The 20,809-nt window shown below is 52.9% G+C and overlaps 4 protein-coding genes across 4 annotated transcripts; 1 reads left to right on the forward strand and 3 right to left on the reverse strand.

Annotated features, from left to right (window-relative positions):
- Window positions 1-502: 502 nt before the first annotated feature.
- On the forward strand, window positions 503-1,303 carry UCRPA7_8198 (putative xyloglucan-specific endo-beta- -glucanase precursor protein; the record flags this gene model as incomplete). Its single annotated transcript, XM_007920717.1, has 2 exons — window positions 503-849; window positions 904-1,303. 2 exons carry the CDS (start codon window positions 503-505, stop codon window positions 1,301-1,303), a joined length of 747 nt encoding a protein of 248 aa, XP_007918908.1.
- A 137-nt stretch (window positions 1,304-1,440) lies between these two features.
- On the reverse strand, window positions 1,441-2,322 carry UCRPA7_8199 (putative leucine rich repeat domain containing protein; the record flags this gene model as incomplete). The annotated part of the gene is made up of 1 exon (XM_007920718.1): window positions 1,441-2,322. The coding sequence occupies one exon, from the start codon at window positions 2,320-2,322 to the stop codon at window positions 1,441-1,443; it is 882 nt and encodes a 293-aa protein (XP_007918909.1).
- Window positions 2,323-10,489: 8,167 nt separating this feature from the next.
- On the reverse strand, window positions 10,490-12,114 carry UCRPA7_8200 (putative zinc finger protein odd-paired-like protein; the record flags this gene model as incomplete). The annotated part of the gene is made up of 3 exons (XM_007920719.1): window positions 10,490-10,742; window positions 10,796-11,678; window positions 12,102-12,114. 3 exons carry the CDS (start codon window positions 12,112-12,114, stop codon window positions 10,490-10,492), a joined length of 1,149 nt encoding a protein of 382 aa, XP_007918910.1.
- Window positions 12,115-18,542: 6,428 nt separating this feature from the next.
- UCRPA7_8201 (putative eukaryotic translation initiation factor subunit protein) lies at window positions 18,543-20,571 on the reverse strand (the record flags this gene model as incomplete). The annotated part of the gene is made up of 3 exons (XM_007920720.1): window positions 18,543-18,673; window positions 18,745-20,112; window positions 20,556-20,571. 3 exons carry the CDS (start codon window positions 20,569-20,571, stop codon window positions 18,543-18,545), a joined length of 1,515 nt encoding a protein of 504 aa, XP_007918911.1.
- Window positions 20,572-20,809: the final 238 nt, after the last annotated feature.

Here is a 20,809-nt window from a genome sequence, read left to right on the forward strand (position 1 = left end):
TCCTCCTTCCCCTCCAGCAGGCGGGCGGGCGGGCCTCCGAGGTGGCCCGTTTCTGCTTGATTGCCGGCCCGTGAGAATTCCGCCAATCGATCGCCTCAGCCCGGCATCCTTCTCCGCACTCGCAGTCCCCAGGCCCCCGGGACTTGCAACGGGTCTCCAGGAAAACGTCCCACGCACCTGGCACGATGTCACGTCAGGACGTCAAGCCTTGATAGAAACCGACGGGATAATTGAGAATATAGAGGCGGATGAACAGCGTCGGGACTGGAGAGGAGAGGAGTTCTCGTGATGCTGCTTCCTGGATTAACCATGTAGTGATACGTTCATGTCCAGATCTGGACGCTCCTCCGGCTGGTTGGCTCCATTCGCATAATTGAAGATTCGTAGGATTAGAGTACATCTGCTATATATGTGCCATCATGTCCTTTGTTATGACGCCTTCTGCTAAACCTCCATGACCTCTTGTGCCATCCAGAGTCTTTGTGAATACGCTTTGCCCAGAATGAAGCTCTCCGTCCTTGCTCCCGGCATCTTGGCCGGCCTTGCCGCCGCCTCTCCAGCTCCCACCAAGTCCCTCCAGGAGAGAGCCACGACCATGTGCGGACAATGGGACTCGCTCGCCACGGGAGGATACACTGTATACCAGGACCTCTGGGGCATGTCCGCCGCGACGTCCGGCTCGCAGTGCACGACCGTCACCGGCATGTCCGGGAGCAACCTGGTCTGGTCGACGAGCTGGACCTGGGCTGGCGGCTCGTCCAGCGTCAAGTCGTACGCCAATGCCGTCGTCAGTTTCACGCCCAAGCAGCTCTCTGCTATCTCCAAGATCCCAACCACATGGAAGTGGAGGTAAGAATCAACTTGAGCCCTGGAAGAGCGCACCCACGCACTAACACGGGGCAGCTACACCGGCACATCAGTCGTGGCCAACGTAGCATACGACCTCTTCACCGGGTCCTCCGCCAGCGGCACCTCACAGTACGAGATCATGATCTGGCTCAACGCGCTGGGCGGCGCGGGCCCCATCTCCTCCACGGGCAGCACGATCGCCACGCCAACGATCGGCGGCGTGAGTTGGAAGCTGTACAGCGGCAGCAACGGCGTGCAGACCGTCTTCAGCTTCGTCGCGTCGAGCGCGCAGTCCAACTTCAGCGGCGACCTGAAGAACTTCATCTCGTACCTGACCAGCAACCAGGGGCTGCCGACCAGCCAGTATCTGACGAGCATTGGAGCGGGCACCGAGACGTTCACGGGCTCGAACGCCGTGTTCAGCACAAGTGCCTACACGGCTTCTGTGAGCTAGACTGCTAGGGGCAAGTCCTGAGGTCAGGCATATGGTTGTCATATCGCCCTGGCGATCATGTCCGTTGCACTTCGTACATATTGTCCATGAATGTAGATATGAACATTGAATGTCAACTTAAATTGATACTTGTCACATCATCTCCAATATTTCGATGAGTGAACAGCGTGATCATTCAGAGCCACCTCAAGTTTTCCACTCCAGAAAAAGTGAGGCTCCCCAAGAGGGACAGTAATGCCACCGGCTGCATCTTTGGCACGCTTGTACGCAGCGCGCGTATCGAGCCGGTATTTCTTGAGCTCCGCGACAACATCTTTCATCTTTGTGAGATCTGACCTGAGTGGCCGTCCCCATCTAGGAGGGGCCAACATCGCATCCCAAGCTTTCTGGTAGATGTAGGACCCTGGAGGGACTCCTGCAGCGACATGATTCGGCGATGTAGGGATGATGTCGCTCTGGAGCTCCGGGTTGCATAGGTTCTTCATGTATTCGTTCACAGCTAGGTGGTTGTTGAACACCCCAGAACCGATCCACACAGGAATGGTGAAGTCCTGCCCATTCCATGACCCCGTGTGCTCGACATAGTCACCCTGAGTCTCCGAGAACGGGGGGCAGTCAAGTTCCTCAGGGTTCTCATCCGCGTTTGGGCCTTGACGTTTCGCGTCCGCTGATGAGAAGTCGTCACTTCTCGGAGAGTTTGATGTGGATAGAGACCTCCAACCAGTATCGCCAAAGAAGCTGAACTCCTCGTCAGCCATGGTGACGAAATCGCCAGCATCTAGATCTTCATCTTCCAAGCCACTGATATCGTCGATTGGGTCAGGGTCAAACTCCAATCTAATGTGTCTAAGACCCTTCACCATCGTTGGTGCCCTGCGAATATTCGAGCTTGTTGAATCGGCAATAGCTCTTTCTTGAACGGCAGCCAATCGCAGGAGGTTGATTAGCTTCTTGGTGACCCATCCCGTGGAGTAGCGTGGGATCCTAGTCAGAGTAAGGGAGTACAAGCGTGGATTCATGTCTGGCACAAAAGAGAGGGGATAGGCTAGATCGATTCGCTCCCTGAGAATGGTCTCGGCAAGCCACAACTTCGACATTTGGGAAATATTATCCGCATCCAACGTTGGGGTTTGTGTGACCAGGGAATGGTGTATAGATAAGACGCGGAGATTTGATGAAGCGACTGGTCGGAACAAGTGGGAAGCACCAACGATGCCTGAGAGCTTTGCGGATTTCCTCAACCAGCTTGGCAAAACCGCTTCATCCAGTGAAAAGGACATGACGCCGCAATCTAGTTGCTCCAATTGACCGGGAGAGTGGCGCAGTAGACGATGGATTCCATCCGAGCTGAGCCCATTCTCCGATAGGTAGAGATGGGTGATACCGCCATGGCCTTGAGAGACATCTAGGTGATGGAGCTCTGACATTTCTGGCGTAGGGTGATCTAAGTCGCCAGCCAAAGCGCGTTTGATTGTATCAGCAGAGTCTCGTCTAGGGGTGGAGCGACCATCAGCCCGCACCAAGGTGCCTTCCTGCACGGGTAAATCTGCTTCATTGGAGTAAACCGGAGTATCCGCAAGATACTTTTCATGATGACTGAAATTGCGGCTCCATATCGAATCTTCAATGAATGTGAAGGCCCCATAGGATTCGCTACCAGCTTGCACGGGAAATGTGATTTTCCCTTCCGAATAGAAATGGGTATCTGTATGCAATGAGGCCCCGGGAAAACTCTGCGTGATCAGATGGTCTACCACAACGTCTGTAAGGTTGTTTCGTGTAAGATCCAGACTCCATAGCCGCGTGCGGAAGGTCTGCAATAGCAAGGCTGCTGTCCAGTCATCGATTTCTCGCCCTTGCGCCTTCAATATGCGGAGATTCGGGAGATTCTGGGTGCTGAGAGACCCCTGCTCAAGTTGACTTCTGATAGAACCCGGCATGTCAGAGATGTCGAGATACACAAGACCCGTGAGCCACTCCTTGTCAAAATATTTGGTGGGGAGTTGCGTGCGGCACTGGGCCATGCTCATGAAAGCAAGCGGCCTGGTAGACATATCAGCCTCCTTGTCAGAAGCGATATGTCTTGACAGCAAGCTCGGGTCAAGCTCGGGATGTCCATCTAGAATGAGGCAGCGCAAATTGGGAAAGAGTTTCTCCAGGAAGCGGAAGCTCTCGGATATGTTCCTTTCCGTAGTATCTGAATAGAACTCGGAGGTCCCGACAGCGAAATGCCGGAAATCCAAAGTCGTAACCAGCTGAGCGGTCTCATTTCTCACATGTCTCATCCGCCGGAGCAAGGCAAAGTACCAGTCCAGATCTGATAGAAGCAGATCAGCATAGTACGAGGCGAGGGCAAAAATATAGGCTCCTTACCATCACCTTCATCGAGCCCCAACGCCCGCACGGTCTGTAACGGGTCCTTCCATAATCGAGGGGCGAAGCGGTTGTAGAAGCGCTTGCAGACGAGACAGAGGCTGCGATAATCCTTAATCGCGACGTAAGATGCAACAACATCGAGCCAGTCTTTCTGGCCCACAGCGTCCTCATATGAGGGCGGATGCGCCATCCTGCACTTGCAATTGCAGTAAACCGTAGATATGAAGCCCACCAAGAACAGCGATTACCACGACACTAGTCGCTGATAAGTCCAAGCCAGCCTTGATGCGAAAATACGCACAAGGCACCAAACGTGCAACGCTATGCAGTCAAGATGCCGGAGGTGGTAAAATCCGGAAATGAGCAAACAACATCAAAAAAGAGGGCAGACTGTCGTTTCAGGCGTAAAGCGCTGCATCGATATGAGGGTTTCGGCTCATCTCATCGATGTTCCGTCGGTATAGAAACAGTGGGCGGATGAGGCTCTATTGTGAGGGAGCTGAAGTGAGGTTGGCGACAGCATCATGTGCTACAAGGTACATGATGTGATGTGCTGTGCTGTGCTGTGCTGTGCTGTGATGTCAGCCAAACAGACCGGGCGACATTACATGGCAGTGCATTGCAGGTGCAGCGTGCAGCGCAGCGCAGTACGTACAGAGCAGTGCAGTGCAGTGCAGTACGTACAGAGCAGTGCAGTGCAGTGCAGTGCAGTGCCTTACCTCAACCGCTGTCAAGTGGTGATTGGGCTTGCTGCCACTGCGGGGTTGAGTCTTCCTGTTGCTGCTGGCTGCATGTACATGTAGGCTGTGGCACAGCATCTGGGTATGAGACCAGGCAAGATCAGGCACTCTAGAGGGGCTGAGGGGTTCATGCCACCACTAGAGTCTTTTTAGGGGTAGCCTGGATGGACTATGAAGCCCCCTCCCCCCCTTGGCAGTGGCCCTGTCCTTGCCCTTGCCCCTGTAGCCATAGCGCCGTTGAGCCTCCACCAAGCAGGGTTTGGCCTCGTTGCTTTTCTTGGGTCTTAATGGGGGAATGGAAGCAGGTATGGCTTTTTGCCCAGATTCCCATCCCTCTGACCGACCGCAAATCTAAGAACTGAATCAGTGGAGGGGGAGGCACTTGCTGGCCCACGACGCCCACAACGCCCACTTGGGTTCAGATGGGGTGACGGTGATGGAGAAGCAATGACACTCCGATGACGGACAGTGTTCTTCTCTGTGACTCTGGCAGGGCTTGTTTGAGGCGTCATCTCGGTGGGTGGTGAACTGAATCAGTTGGAATGGAAATGCCCTCATGTTGCGTGCGTGTGCGCAGCATGTACTGTATGTCGCCACGTCACGCCTTTTCAGCTTCTGACGTGGGTGCGCGCAATCCATGAGAACGCTCCAAGCCAGGTCGACCGGCGGTTGAGGAGCCACAAGCCCAGCCCTCAACAATCATGACGGCACTCCCGACAAGGACCAAGGGGATAGCGGTGCATCAATTGCCATGACTAATTGTCGGAGGTCGGGAAAGCCAGTACAACTCGACGGGGCCCCATAGAATTAGGAGCTATCGAGCGTCCTCCGAGACTTATCTCGAACCTTAGCCGTTTCCTGGATTGCTCCGTCAGATGGTTTGGCTCATGGCTGAAGTAGCTTCGGGGTAGTGGTCTCTTCTTGAGTTGAAGTGATCCACCAGAGAGTAGAGAGAGAAGAGAGAAAAAGAAAAGAAAAATATTTTCGCTCTCTGGCATGTACGGTGGCAACGAAGGGTGTGATGGAAGGTCTCATTCCTACGCAGGAACGCGAAACATGATGCCCGCCGCTAGCAACGCAGGCGAGGCAGGCTCTGTAGGATGGACAGAGAGAGAGAAGAGACACCCGATCGGATCATTGCCACTGTGGGCGGGCTCTGCAGTAGACGGACCAGCGAAAAGGAGACGCAGGGCCTGGTCTGCTGCAGGCAAGGCCCAAAGCGGAGTTGGGTCGTGAGCGAAAGTGGCATCGCTGGCACCGGTAGGTCACGGTAGTTTCATCCTTGAGGCAAGCCATGTCTCCCCCGACAGCGCGGCGCGGATTCCTAGTTTACTTATAAGCCATGGTGAGAATGGAGAGTGACGATCTTAAGAGACAGCGAGCCCGGTCCAGTGGTGTGTTGTACGCCCGTTTGCTTGCCGATCAGGGGCCTTGCGTCGACCTAGGAACTGGGATGAGCATCATTGACAGGATCGACGAGGTGGTGTGATGTCGGGCCGTTGTCCACAGATTGTGTCAGGCTTGGGGCAGAGTGATTAGGGGACGTAGGGGACCTCAGGGGACCTCTGGGGGACGTAGGGGACGAGATGTCAGGCAGATCCAGGGCGACGATCACTGCTCGTTACACGGGAAGGGTCATCCAGGGTCAAATGAAGGGTAGCACACTCTCGTCTCTGTTGGTGGTGGTGGTGGTGGACAACCTGGGAAGTCTGGGGAAGGCGGGAAACTCCCGTTGTCGGCTGCTGCTCTGGCTTGTCTGGGTGCTTCCCCGATCGAGAAAGAGATTTGCATCCATACCATGGACGGCATTGACACAATCAGACGCTCATGCTGCTACTATCTGCTACTATCTATCTACCGGAGCCATACTAGGCCCCCTTCGGCCCAGTGCTAGAGCCCGAGTCGGCTAGCCAGAGTCTGAGGTCGGACTATCGTAGCCGGCTTGATGCCTGGAGATCTCGATCTGTGCTCACCAGCATCTCCCCTAACCCGGCTCGTGTCTTTGGGCTCTATACAGCTCTCCCGCAGTCCCCTTCCCAGGGCCAGAGAGAGAAGGGCCAGAGAGAGAGAGGCCGCGAGGGCCGGAGCCGCACGCACAGACATAGATGCCCTCAGCGGATGCAGCCCTGGGAGACGGTACGGTTCGGAAGGAGACGGAGACGCCACAGTTGCGTTGCGCGGGGACATGATGCTCCTGGGATTCCCGTGTCCCTTTCCCATTTTGTGCTGAGCCGTTGCTCGTGCAACATCGAGACACGGCACTTCTCGCAACAAGCCACAAAAGCAGCAACGGCACAGCCATATTCATATTCATATCAGCCCGTGCTCCCCCTCAGACCGTCCCGAGGTTGCCGCAGAGTTGCCCCGGGGGCAACGCAGAGCCGGCCGAGAAGTGCATCCTGTCTCGAGCCTGTATGGTACAGTGGCGGGCTGCTGTTAAAGTGCTTGCAGCTTGCCTGCAGGGAAAGGCAACTCGGGCTCTTATCAAATTGGGTCTCTGCGTGTCTCAACCTCACATATGCCACATCGTCATGAAAGGAACGAATCAGTCTAGATGCATAATGCAAGCACTCCACACTCTGCTCTTCGAATACCTATCTGAGGCAAGACCCCAATCCGTAGCGTAGCTGAGCTTAGCTAAGGTGAGATGGTCTGGGATATGTATGGGGCACTCTGGAAAGTCGAGCTCGCGATGGAGTGCCAAGATGGCTACGTCTTATCCTCTCCAATGTGTGATGTACCTGCCTTAGCCCACTGCATCTGTTCGAGTCTGAGTCCATCCATCTACTGACCTGATACGCTGCGAGACTGCTAGATACCAATGTGTGTCGGCAAACGTCGATATCTCGAATGCATCTAGTCCCCTAGATCTGGCCATATAGTACCGTGACCACTCAGCGCGCATGCCCGCACACCCTCTTTTCTGCTAGATCTGGCTGCGCAAGCGTACACCACCTACTCTATTGCGGTATTAGAGTATAAACATGGGACGCCGGATTCCAGCCAAGACCCTGGTGTGCGCCTCCTGCTAGGTATTCCTTTTTGACTCGGGGCGCCAGAAAATGCCCGATGACGTTGTCGATCAGGCCAGTGTTAGTGCCGTCCGCCGCGAACTGCATAGCAAAGCAAGTATGGCATAGCATAGCAGCGCAGTTGTTGCTGTGGGAGGCTCGGAGGCTTGCAGGCATAGCACGGCCTGATCGGCGCTGCACATCATCCCACTTTTTTTTTTTGTTTTTTGACTTTCGCAGTGCCAGTTCCAGTTATGGCAGTGGCAGGGGTGGCTACGGCGACGCTGACTGGCCCGAGCCGGGAACCCCCCGCCACTACCCGGGCCCATAGCCGTGCCGCATCTTGCGTAACGCAGCAGCAGGGAAGCAGGCTGTTTGTTAGTTTGTTAGTGTGTTAGTACACCAGCCGGGAGTCGATCTACTGCGTAGTATACTCACACACTCACACACTCACACACTCTGATTCAGCAGCACCTACAATAGAGAGCCAGTCTACTCTGTCACATATCCCAGACCTAGATAGGTGGACGGCGTTGCGCCGGTGCTGGTGTCGCGCAGTAACCCAAAGTCTCGTGCTTGCCGATCGCTGTGCTGTCTCCCATGTCTGTCTGTCAGATTGTGTGATAGCCCAAGGTTCTAAGGATAGACCGTGGCGCCCAATGAGCAATTGCATCTTGTTCACACAGGCGCACAGACCGAGCGTTTCTCCCCGTTAACGCAGGCCGAGAGTCGACCGGGCAGGCGTTCACGCACGTTAGCAGGGTCAATCCATCCATCCATCCAACATGACGAGTCCTGATACCCAGTAGCCGTGATAATGCACTGTCGTAGTCGTGATAAGATAGGATAGTTGGCGCCGGGCAGAACCTACACTTGCTTAAGGCGAGGTCGGCTCGAGTTTCTAGCGACGCTAACTAGGTGCAGTAGACAACTAAACAACTCGGGTTCATCCATCATCCGCGCCCAGTCCGGTGTCCACAATTCCATCTAGATCCCGAAGACGAGAGAAAGAGAGCGAGCGATTGAGAGAATCCACTCTTTCTCCCAGTGGCCATTATTACGTTAAGCCCAGCCTCCTTCCCTCTTCGCTGGCGTAGTTAGGTAGTTCCCGAATAGCTCCCACGGCCGGGAGTCGGACAGCGCTTCACGAGACCTGCAAAAAATAGACAAGGGTTTTTTTTTGCCTCAAACGGCTTGTGGGCTACCACGCCGATGGCAGCATTCTCTGCATAAAAAGGGCAATGTTCTAGTAGTTTTCACCTGCTAGTGAACCGTCGAAATGACCTGACTCTCTCTTCGAAACAGTCCAGGGGGGTTCACTTACGTTTCTCCAGCTGCGAACCGGCGCCCGGCGGCCGGGCGAGTGTGGTGTGAATGCGTGGTGTGGGAGGGGACGGAGCAGCAGAGGCAAGCAGTTTTAGCCACTCCGTCTCACGTACGTCCACTCGTCCAGTACAGTCCAGTTCCAGTCCAGCCCTCCGCTAGGTACGTGGGAGTGGGAGTGGGAGAGCGAGAAGAAGAAGCAGAAGAAGAATACAGCCCACAAGAGAATAGCAGCGAAAAAGTTTGGACGGGCGCCGGGATCTGACTGGTTACCAAGCTGCCGTGGGGTATCTGAGACACTGCAGCCCACAGCCCGCCGTAATGTGAGATCTGACAGCATTGCGGCCCTCGTACCGTACGATCCCGGGAGGGGTCACTAATGCAGGACGTCAATCCTTTGTGGTTCTGTCGCTGTCGCTGTCGCTGTCGTCCTGGGCACCCGTAAAGTACGTGGTAGCGTCGTAGCCATGGTGCCTGGATCTCCGTCCTAACTTCCTTGGGGGTACAAGGCCGTGCAGATGCATGCCTGCATGCCTGCGTGGGCCCCCCGCCGACGTCCAGCCCGCTCTGGTATCTACGGGTGCATACGTGCGAGTAATGGCCCTGCAGGTGTACACTACTCTACTCCATTTACGGACCATGTACCATTATGCAGTAGGCATTCACAGGCTTACTTCATAGAGATAGAGAGTGAGATGGTGGGAGGAGCCCACGGACGCACCGCAAGAAGCAATGTCTCTCTCTCTGCTTCTCTCTCTCTCTCTCGCTCTCTCTATTTTGGCACGGCGCTGCACCAGCCTGTCTCAGTCCGCTTTGTGCAGCACACCGAAAAGAGCCTGCGCCAGTGCAAGACATGCAGTAGATTTTGTGGGGTTGAGAGAGGTCCGACTACCTCCGTGCAAGCTGAGAGGTCAGATCATGCCGTTCCTAAGGTATCCCCAGCTAAGTGCACTTCCGAGTCTCGAGAAAACTGCAGACCAGAGTAGACCCCTGTTGGCGAAATGGCGCACCAGAGTCTTCAATTGAGTACACTGGGGGGTATGCTGGTCTGGACCACCGGCGCTCTGGTTCGGGCCTCGTCATGTCGCAGTAGTTTGATGTAAGTTCGGAGGCAAGGACAGCGGTCGTAAGAGTTTCATGCAGGTATTCTTTCCAATTGATGTAACCCAACGATGACTATGCTAAGCTAATTCTACATGTTAACCAAAATCTACCTTACACAGAGACCAAGAGCAACCAAGCGCACAAAAAAGGGTTGCTTTGGGATAGGAACAAGAACACCACATGAGGGCCCCCCAATTGCCTCATAGACTGCCCCACAGACTGACTAAATAGAAAAATGACATGTCCTTTTGCTGCTGGTGTGTAAAATACAACGGGATATCGTCCACCGAATCCACCATGAAATGATATGCGATGATATGCAAGCCGCCATTTTCCGATGCTGGTTTCCCCGTCCGCGCCCTCCAACCTCGGGCAGACAGACTTTCCAAAAGAAATAATTAATGTACATAGAGTATGTTGCCGGTGTAGGTCTGAGAACCGTACGAATCTAGTGCACAGACTCCGGTATTTTGCTGTTGAGGGAAAAATAGACGTCACAAAGGACTATTATGAACCGGTATGAACGAGAGTGATGAAACAGAGGATGATGCGTGAGATAACTTCATGCGCGTTTAAATCGTTGGCGTTTTCCATGAAAAGCATGCAGGTCGTAATACAATGTCGTTCTTCGTTCATGCGTCATCCTCCTCGCCGTCCTCGATCTTAATGCTCGGGTTGGACTTGGCGATCTTGAGCTTGCACCGGCGTTGCTTCTCTGCCTCCTTTAGCTCGGCGGCGGCAGCTGGTGCGTAGTTTGTTCGTCCGCCCGTGCCCTTAGGCTTCACGTGCAGGCGGAGATGTGTCATGTAGTTGTCATGCCGAGAGAAAACCTTACGCTCTGGACGGCAGTATTGGCAAGTCCATCGTCGGTGGTTAGGGTCATGCCTAGTCGATTTAGCAAATCTATCCAGACAAGTTTTCCAAGTTGCTGAACTCACTCTCTCATGTGTCTCTTCAGATGCTCCCGTCTCTCAAATCCCTTAGTGCGTGTGCATCCAGGGAAATCACACTTGTGCTTGCCAGCCTTGGCAGTCTCGATAGTAATACCACTCTCGGACACGAGGTCTGCGGATGATTTCCTCTTCTTCAAAGCCCTCTTCTGAGACTCTGGTGATTGTTGAACTTGCTGCAGGACGGTCGAAGCACGCTGGGCCTTGTTCGTAAATAGCCTTCTCCTGGCACCGCCAAAGTCGGCATTGCTGTGAAGTGTTGGCATCGAATATCTGGGCGATGAGTTGAATGTGATGGGGCTGTCACTGTTGAACTGCCACATTGACATTTCACAGCCATTGCCACCGTTGAAAGACTGAGCAGGCGTTGGGATGGAGAAGGGAGATGAAGATGAGGCACATTCGTTGAAGCTGAAGCTCATGTCGTGAGTAGGGGTAAGAGCCTCCATATTGTGCTGAGATGCCAAAGTCATATGGCTATATCGACTGGGAGTGATAGGAACTCCATCACAGAAGTCAGGGCTCGAGGCGGGCTTGATGTCTGTGGGGAAGTATGCAGACACTGAAGAAGGAGGCGGCGTGAAGTCGTAGACCATGGTCTCAGGACCGAAAACAGTATCGAAATCCATGGAGTTGCGGTGTTGAGATGGTGTTGAGCGGCCAGAGGGAGGTGTAAAGGGGTCGTACATCGATGAAGCCGATGAAAAGCTGGAAGAGGCACTGCCGGGATATGACATGGTCTGGTTTCCGAAGCTGCTGAAGCTCTCATCTATCTCAATCTTCAAATCGATAGGGTTGTAGAGCTGGCCACCATAGGTGTTGGTCTCAGTCTTGAACTCCATTCCAACAGTTCTCATTATGATCTCAGAGCCTGTCCTTTAGGGTTGAATTGTTTGCCCTTGGTATGTTGCAGGACTGAGTAGTAAGAGTGATGTTTGGACTGGGTTGAAATGTTGAAGGGCGATGATATCAAGGGGAAGATGAGGAATGAATGGGAGAGGGATAGCGCGTAGATATACCAGTGGGAAAGGGAGTATATCGGACGCTGGAGATTTGCCTTAGACAGGATTTGCAAATAATTCCCCGGGTGGGAGAGATAGCGCCTTCAATATAAGGGCGTTGGGAGATGGAGGGTAGATTGGAATGTACACGCGACGCGAAGGGGTTCCGCCTCAATTCATGAGGGTGGCCCCCAAGGAGAGGCGGAAGACGCCTGGCCAAGTCTAACTACGAAGCAGCCCGTGAAGTTAGACTCGATCGCCCATCAGTGTCACCTCGAAGCCACCCCACTTACCAGTTGCCTGCATTAAGTTGTGTTTTAGGTTGTCATTTGCGGTGCTCCTGACTAGAGCCAGTTTCCAACCCCTTGATGAGGACGACTACTACGGAGCGGGGTAGACTTGTTCAATAGACGTAGATAGTAAAAGCAAGGCTTAGTATCCTGACTCAAACAAGGGGCTTCTGGTACCTGCACGCAACCTGCACTTGGAGGCTATGATAGTCGACCCAACTTCCCAGTACAGACGCCTCTTTGGGACTTGGGGCCAGCTGGGGCACCCAAGGGCAAAAGCAATCAAATGAGGTGCATGAACCGCTTGTCGGCACGAACAAGCCACCAGCAGATCGGCCGAGATGTCCGTCCTGCTCCTCGCAGTTGATGGGGCTTTACTACTGCCACTGCTGGAATGGCGATGGCATACTTTGGAATGGGATTGTCACTCGACAAGCAGCCGGCTCCCCCCTCCCCTCCCTCCGTCAGGTATCTTAGAGTGACGATTTGCCTTCCTATGGGCTCCTCTGGTTTCTTAGGTGCAGTAGGGTTTTGCACGGGCAGAAGAGGCCCGGTGAGACATGTGCCTGGTAGAGTAAGGTACTGGAGAATCATCTTACCACCCACAACGTAGGTACATGGAAATCACATCACATCACATCACAATCCGTCGTTCCCAGAGCAAGCTGTGCAGCGGCGGGGTCTGCGGTCAGACTTTCTTTCGTAAAGAAAGGGTCCATCATTACATCGCAGCGTGGTAATATTGCGTAGAGAGGGCCCTCTCGTCCACTGTGGTCCCCTCTGTTCCCCTCTGCTGCTGGCCCAGACCTGGCCAGGATGGTCTGAAAGAGTGTGGAGGAAGCAGGAAGAGTCCGAAAGAGACAACTGTGGCCCTGGCCAATGCCTAATCCAGCAGTCGACCGAGGGTGCAAGCTGCATTCGTGGCATGTGTGCCTGCAGGTCAATGACAAAGGTGACAGGAAAAATCCCGACTATCGGGCATGATACAGTAGACCTGGGTACTGCATAGTGGACTAAGTCGAGTAAGTGTAGGTAGGTAGAGGAGCGTGCGACGGCGCGGAGGGGCTACTGCGGGAGAGATGGAGTCTTGCCTAAGGTGGAGGGGGAAAAAAGCAAGCAAAGGAGAGGCACTGCATAGTAAGCAGCGACAGATGGGGCCATCGGACTGCATCAATGGCCTTGAAACGCCAAATTTGGATGTGCTGGTTCCCAGGCGAGCCAGGTTGGCCGCCCGGCAGGAGAGACAAGCTGAGATGAGGATCAGAGAGGGATGGCTAGCTGCATATTGCTCGTATGATATCATCGCTAGCATTGCCTAGATAGAATAGCAACAGGCACTTGCTGCTTGCTATTGTGTTCTGGAAGCGGAAGCTGCGACCTTAATCCTGCGCCTGCTGGACTTGGCCGAGATGAAAAGAAGGCGATGACGAAACCATTGAGCAAACAAAGCAAGACGATCGAACGGGGAAGGGACGTTGGTGGTCGTTGGTGGTTGCCGTTGTTGTTGTTTGTTTGTGTGTGGTTCGTTGGTTCCTTTTTTGGTCGATTGGTGGTCGACAAGGTTTTCCGCCAAGTGGCCAATCCGAGAAGCGGGCCAAATACTCCTCTGGGGACCCTGGGGCTCACTGAGCAAAGTGTGTGCAAAAGTGTGCCGGGTTTCCTGGTTCTCGGGGGCCGGCAGCTTGGCCCTTAGCGGGCGGTTTGCCGACACCTGATCTGCCCGCCCGCGATCTCCCACCATGGAGCAAATGTCTGGCTGTTGTCTGGGAAGGTCAGCGTTAGGTATGGGCTGTGGGTTGCGGGCGGTGATCTACGGCCTGTGCCAGCCCTGGCACAGGTGTCAACCGGGGATGCCTGGGAGCGGCACCAGGATCCCCTCACCTCGGAGTAATAACACCATGGATTATGCCGTATCGTATCGCAACTACCGCAAGCGTCCCTCTGATAACCAGACAACCTAGCCTGGAACCTCCTTAGGTTGCCCTTTGAGCGACGATAAGCGAAAGACGCCAGTTCGCACCATTTGCAGATCATCTTCGAGGTGGCCGATGCTTTCTTGCTTGCGATGGGAGTCTTTTGGGGTAAGCCTCCTGTTTTCTCTTTCGGGCAGTCCATGGGCAATTCAAGGTTCTAAGCTTATGGGAAAGCTTAATCCGACCAATCTCCGCCGTCCATGGACCATGGAACCATCCATCCATCCATCTCGCTATTCTGGCCATACCTCAAGCAAATGGCAAACGGTGGTGTGCAGGTCGTTGGTGGCTTTCTGTCTCTTCCCCCTCCACACCACACCACAAGCAAGCATTTCACTTTTGGCTACCCTTTTCCACGACGACATTGGCCAACGGGCACATGCACATCTCTGCTTCCCCGAACCCTGTTTGTACCGTAGTTGTTTGCTAGGTCGGCATAGACGATCATGTCATAGGATCTAAGAATATCAAAATCATCCCAAAATAATCCTATTGTTCTTGTGTGAGGCACGGTCCGGGCATTGATCAGTTCTCCCACGGCACCTCCGACAATAGGATAATCTTCGGCAGTGCCTGCCAGTCATCAGTAGTCTTGTCCGGGTTTACCGGCACCCGGAGTCAGTAAGTCGCAGAACAATAGCAAATTAAGCAAAGACTTCGAAACGTGGAGGCGTTGCAACCAGAGACCCGAAACGTGACTGTGTCAATTGAGTCGTCTCCCGGGTGCGGAACACTTCGGCCTTATTCGGAGACCAACTATCTCAGCCTTCAACCAGCCGCTGACGAGGAGACTGAACCCCCTCGTTCCAACCCCTCGCTCCTGTGCCTTCACCGTGAGTGCGTTCAGCGGCGGCAAAGATGTGAGCCGTGGCGCAAGTCAACTGTCTCCGTCTGCGTGGAAAAGAGAGAGTGGCAGAGTGGCTTTCCGCCTATGGCTGGGGAGATTCAGTCGCCAAGAGGGATGCCTCTCGTGATGGTTACACCATCTGCCTCAGCCTTCTATCCAGAGGAGGCGACATTCTAGATATTTGGAAAAGACCCCTTTTACCATCCCCGTGTAGAGCCCGGCACTCCTTATCTCAGCCGCGTAGTGATCCAGCAGCGTTGTGCCGCGGAAGGTGTAGCGGCTTGCTCCAGGGAGATGTTGTAGCCAGGCCTGCCATGACACTGTGCCTGAGCCTCGAACAAAGGATGTGACAGTTGCCGGAACTCAACCTCTTGCCGGCATTGACTCTTTGTGCCGCCACAGTCAGTTTTGTCTGGGTTTCTGCCGAAGGTCGACGAGGCTCGAAAATTTGACTGATCACTTTGGCTACACGTACTGCGGCCTGCAAGACACCGGGCTCACAGCGGCCCAGACACCTATGGCGCGCCACCAGAGGCCGTACAGATCGCCGTTTTTGCGGACAGAACAGGACAACCGAATTGACATGGCCGTAATTGGCACGGGCAGAGTCAGTGCCTCTCCTCAATGCATTCTTATCAGTACGGAGATAGGCGTCCGTCTTGTCTCTGCATAATATTCTTTCATGAGAAGGGAGAGCCATGAGCTCAATTTAGCTTCAAGACACATCATCCGATAACTTCGCCAAGCGCGCAACCACCGCCCTTGAGTATTCTTCACGGCAGTGCCGGATCTCTCTGTTCTCCAAAAAATTAAAAATTAAAAAAATGCAGGTCTTGCGGGAGGCCTGCAGCTACGCTCGGCCTCTGTTCCATGTCTCTGTGGAGAGATCATCTGCATTTCTTTGCAGTCCGGGTTATCCCAGGCATAATTGCTTTTATTCAGCTTCCTAGGACATGGTTCTCTGTCAAATGCAAGCGCACGTACATACGCAAAGCTCTCTATCAGCTTGAAATAGGCTAGGATATGGTCAATGTCCACCAAGTGGTTGCACACTCAACATGATGGATTTGATCAAGTGTCAGAGGACCCTTGCGAGAAAGCTATCTCATGGACGGCATGTGGCAGAGAAAAGGCGTCCCATGAAGAATCTGGATATTTGCAGGCAGTTGGTGCAGTATCTTTGGCCTTAACCCCAGCATTTCCAGCGATAGAGACTTGTTATTGGCCAGAACTTGTCATTGGACTTCTGATTGATGCGTGCATGTGGTGTTATTTCTGCAGCTTCTTGTGACCTGCATTGGATTCTTCAGAACCAACATTGGTGGGTGAAGTCGGACTCTGCTTGGCCCAAGCCGCCGCTACCGCCAAGGATATATATTCGTTGACACAATAACATGTTAGTCAGTTGATGGGAACAGGGGTGCATTCAGGTTGCCTTTCTGTAATCCTATCTCCTCGTCAAGACTTGCTATGCCCGATGCTGACTGTGCAGACAGCTGCAGGAAGCACATTCCCTGAATGGGCCTATGTTACGTGGCTCGGCTTGGGATGGCCAGGAATCATCTGCCTGGCCTGAAAAGATGGGCAGCTCATCGGTAGCGGAATTTCGGATGTGGTACAGTTTTCCTATCCGATGGATCGGGTGTACATGCTCGACAAGACGTTGATTAGGCTCACCTCAACTAAAGCTTCAACACAAACAATGTTGAACAGGACGTCCAAAAGCTTCGCCGATTTCAAAGTTGGTATATAACAAGCCAGCTGAGGCTACTCAGTAGATGTTATAATGGCTTCATGCCCCATTCTGGAGGTTGGCTGTTCAGACACCTCTTGAAGTCCATGGCTGTGCCGTCTATCGTTGAAGCTCGGGCCTAGCATCTTGTCAAGTCGTCTCAAAGTCATGACAACGCCTTCGGCGTCTCGGCAATGCCTGCCCACCATCAAGAAACCTGAGAGAAGCTTGTATTGGCTCTTCGATTGAGGAGAGTGCTTGACAAGTAGTCATATATCCCTGTATGTTTTTCCGTATCTTTGTCCACGCTCTCGAGACTACCAACATGCAGGCTCTGGCAGGGAAGGCTTTCATGATGTTAAGCAGGTCCTCTGGGATCCTCCTTTATGCTTGGCCCGCCTGAGATACTTTTGATACGTCACCTGCGTTTGGTCTACTGGAGCTTGTCTTGCCCGCAGGTTTGCGTCGACTCGACCCGATTGAGAGCATCATGCAGGTGTTGTCCTTGCCACAGAGGTCCAGGATACTCGCACAGAATGAAGAATAACGGTGCAACGAGATCTCAACTCGATGGAGGTATAAATACTGGCCATTCTCAAGCCGGAAGCACCATGATAAGATTAAGCTCTGTCATCTGTGTCTCTTGCGCTGCCAAGCAAACTTTTGGGACCTGGCAAGATTGAATACGGCTTCCTCGACATTGGAAATGTGTAGTCTTATTCAATATGTTTACCCTTGTGCCTACAGATGCCATAAGGGTGACCTCGTTAGCAATAGGTATACCCAAACTTCATGCCAGAATAACAATATGATTGATCGTAACACACCAAACGCTGCCCCTATCATACTGATAATTGTTAATGAACCGTGCCCGAGACATAGAGTACTAAACCAACACAATGGCTGTAAGTGTCCTTCCAAATCTCCTCTCTATCATGGTACTAAAATGGCAAAGGATCTGCCTGTGTTGTAGGTACGATACTTAATGTCTTGGATGGCATGGATTTATGGACTTTCGAAGGTTATATCAAGTATATGTGCTTGTGAAAGATCTAGGGGGCGAACGATAATGGCTCAATGGATTCTGGAGGGTTTTGGTATTTTCAATCGTTTGGAGAGGTTGAGAAATATGTAGTACGAATTATTCATCAAATTGCTTTCACTAGATGTGATTTTCGACGATATGTGGGCGCAATTCGCAGGGTTCAGCAATGTTCTTGATGGGTCATGTTTAGATGTAGTCGAAATATCGTGTGACACTTGATTAAGAGCCGCAAAATCCTAAAGGCCTACGCGCCCCCAAGTTACACCTCTGTTCCTGCAACATCCTCTCATAAGGAACGAAGACTTTTGATGTCGTTGGCAAGCCAGTGGCCTTCTCAAACCATCCCATCGAGATAATTAAGCAGATCACTCTCCAGCGATTATTGAGCTATGAGTCATTTTCTCTTTGAAATATGTTGAGGTTACACAGCAGCAACATCTAAATAGTCCTACATTGTGCGGGGCTCGATGTAACCTATGTATGCTGATAGTCTTGATCTGGTGGCGGCAATAGCCCAACAGCCAAGGACAATGCACAAGAGGATCCGCAAGAAGACCACCAGACAATCCAGACATGCCTCATCGATCTATCAAGAAAAAGGTCTTCAGCATGGGTAGGCCTCTTCGCTAGCGATGATTCACACCGGCAGCCTGAGATACCAGGAGATCATGCATACTCCGACATCTAAGCATCACTTCCCCATTGCGACATTGATCCTGCATGATGAGCTGTCATGCAATGTTCTTGCGATGCGATGCGCGAATACGAGCAAGTAGCACCGCATCAAGTCGTTTATAGACCAATCTCCATTCTGTCGGGAACCAGTGATATCTCTGGTGCCATTTTTTTACCCTATCACAGCGACATCGTCGTCTGTTGGCATGATATCTTCTCCAGCATCCTGCAGGACTTCCTGCATCTCCTCCTCAGTCGCTTCCAGACCTGAGCTGCTCATGAGTTGGCTGTTCTTGTCTTCGGCTGTTGCATATGTCAGAATTAGCTTGCATGGAGTGTGGTGCCCCGAGGACGGAGACAAGGTTTCAACTCACTCTTTGCTTCAACAAGCAGATTCTCTTGGACCTCACAATCTGTCAGGACTGAATTCTCGCCGATCTCGCACCGCTTGCCCAGTATGCATCTAGTGAGCTTGCAACCCTTGCCAACGACGACACCATCCATCAACAGGCATTGTGACAGCTTGGCGCCTTCCCTGATCTGGCAGTTGGCGCCGATGACTGATTCTTTTATCGATGTCTTTTCTTCAACTGTCACATTGTCGGCAACAAGGCTGTCTTGTCGGGTGATAGTCGTGCGAGGTTTGACGCCCTCGGGATAGGCGACCTTTCGGGTATGAGCAAAAGGGGATGCCGGCTCGACTCCAGCTTCCTCAACCGACGGAAGCTTTGCCAACTGAAGCGATATAGATAAGAGAAGCTGCGCAGTGTCGGCCCGGCGTATTAGGGGTGCTGATGGTGTGGAGGGATGGATATATGCCAATATTTGTGGAATTGTCTCCTGATCTATGTTCTGTGCGGCATCGCCAGCCTCATGATTGTGACGAGTCACATCTGAATGCAGCTGAAAGCCTTTTGCAGAAGTATCCCGTCGCAGCTCCTCGGGGTCTGCATCCTCGGGTGAGATAGAATCATCCCCTTGAGCCGACGTGTCTTCGTCTTGCGTCTCTGAACCTTCCAGGACAGTTGTAATGCCCAGCTTCTTAGACAGACCGGTCTGCCAGCCAGCCTTTGCCCACCAGCCAATGACATCTTCACCGATACTTTCTAACCTCTCATTCTCTTGGACATAATCCATGATCCATCGAGGGAGGATGTACAGATGTGCGTCTCTGTGTGTGCTCAGCATCTTCAGCTTCGAATGTTTTCGTAATAGGCCATGCCGAATGGGAAAGCCTCTCTTCTCATCCATGAAGTCCTTCAACGAATCTTTAGGCATTGAATACACCAGTTTGGATATGTGTGGCAGCAGTGAGTCCTTTGGCGGCAGTGTTGGCATTGACGGCAATGGCGCGGTAGCGATGAAGTCTGTCTCTTCACCTTTGACAGGCGTGGCCGTCTTGGTTTGATACCAGACACCAAGTCCGCCGCTGTGAGAAATTTCTGAGGCATGAGAGTCACCAAGTAAATCTGACAAGCTGGCCGACTTGACCATCCATGCTTGCAGCAGTTTGTCACCACCCAGTTCGCACACCAGGTCACATGGAAGCACCACAAAGTCCTTCGTTACTGCTGATCGCACTTCCGGTAGTCGCAAGATTTCCGCAGTGGCCGTGTTCTGATCTAGCTCCTTCGGCGCTAGCAGAACAGGGCTGGGGAACGGCAGACTGGTGAGAAAGGGGTTGATGCTCAATGCAGATGCGATTGCCTTCTCAGCTGAGGGAGGGCAGATGAGTGTGATGTCTACATCGCATTAGTCAAGATCTTCAAATTCAGCTGAGTAACCCCGCCCCCATTCACAGATAGTCCAGGCCTAAACATCGAGTGAAAATCCTCACCTGTTATGCCAGTCCTGTAACAGAAGTCCAGCGGATACCATACCATTGGCCGATTGGCAATAGGAAGTAGAGCTTTGGGATTCTCATCAGGATTCGCAGCGAATGTCGGAAATCCCGAGCCTGGGCCACAGAGAATCAAGGCCTGAAGCCCGGGGGTCGCCGTCGAGACAGCGTGGGGCATCTTGGGTGATGCCGCACCTTTCAGCCGAGCAGGAGAGGATTGAGTGAGATAGATTGTCTATCAGACAGTGTATCAGGCCCGTTATGTGAATCTCTGTGGTAGGACCCGATATTATATGATGCCGAAATGATCCTCCAGTAGTTGCTCGTATAAAGACATTAACTCACATCTTGACTCACGCATTGTGAGACTCACAACGGCGCGGATCCCGAAAAAAATAGGTGGGGTGACCTTTCACGTGCACGGACAAGGTGAGCAAGGATGGGCCTCTTAGTCCCGTCAGGTGCTGTAGCTTCAGGTGCTGTTCTGCCCGGCCAACCAATAGCGCTGCGGTCAGACCGAGGTAGCTCAGCTGCAGCATCAACAATCGATACCAGCCACCACCTGAGGAGGCTCCGCAGACCTCCTCTTCAGACGGCCA

Source organism: Phaeoacremonium minimum, assembly GCF_000392275.1.
Source record: "Phaeoacremonium minimum UCRPA7 unplaced genomic scaffold PA7_03_scaffold_582, whole genome shotgun sequence".
Classification (NCBI taxonomy): domain Eukaryota; kingdom Fungi; phylum Ascomycota; class Sordariomycetes; order Togniniales; family Togniniaceae; genus Phaeoacremonium; species Phaeoacremonium minimum.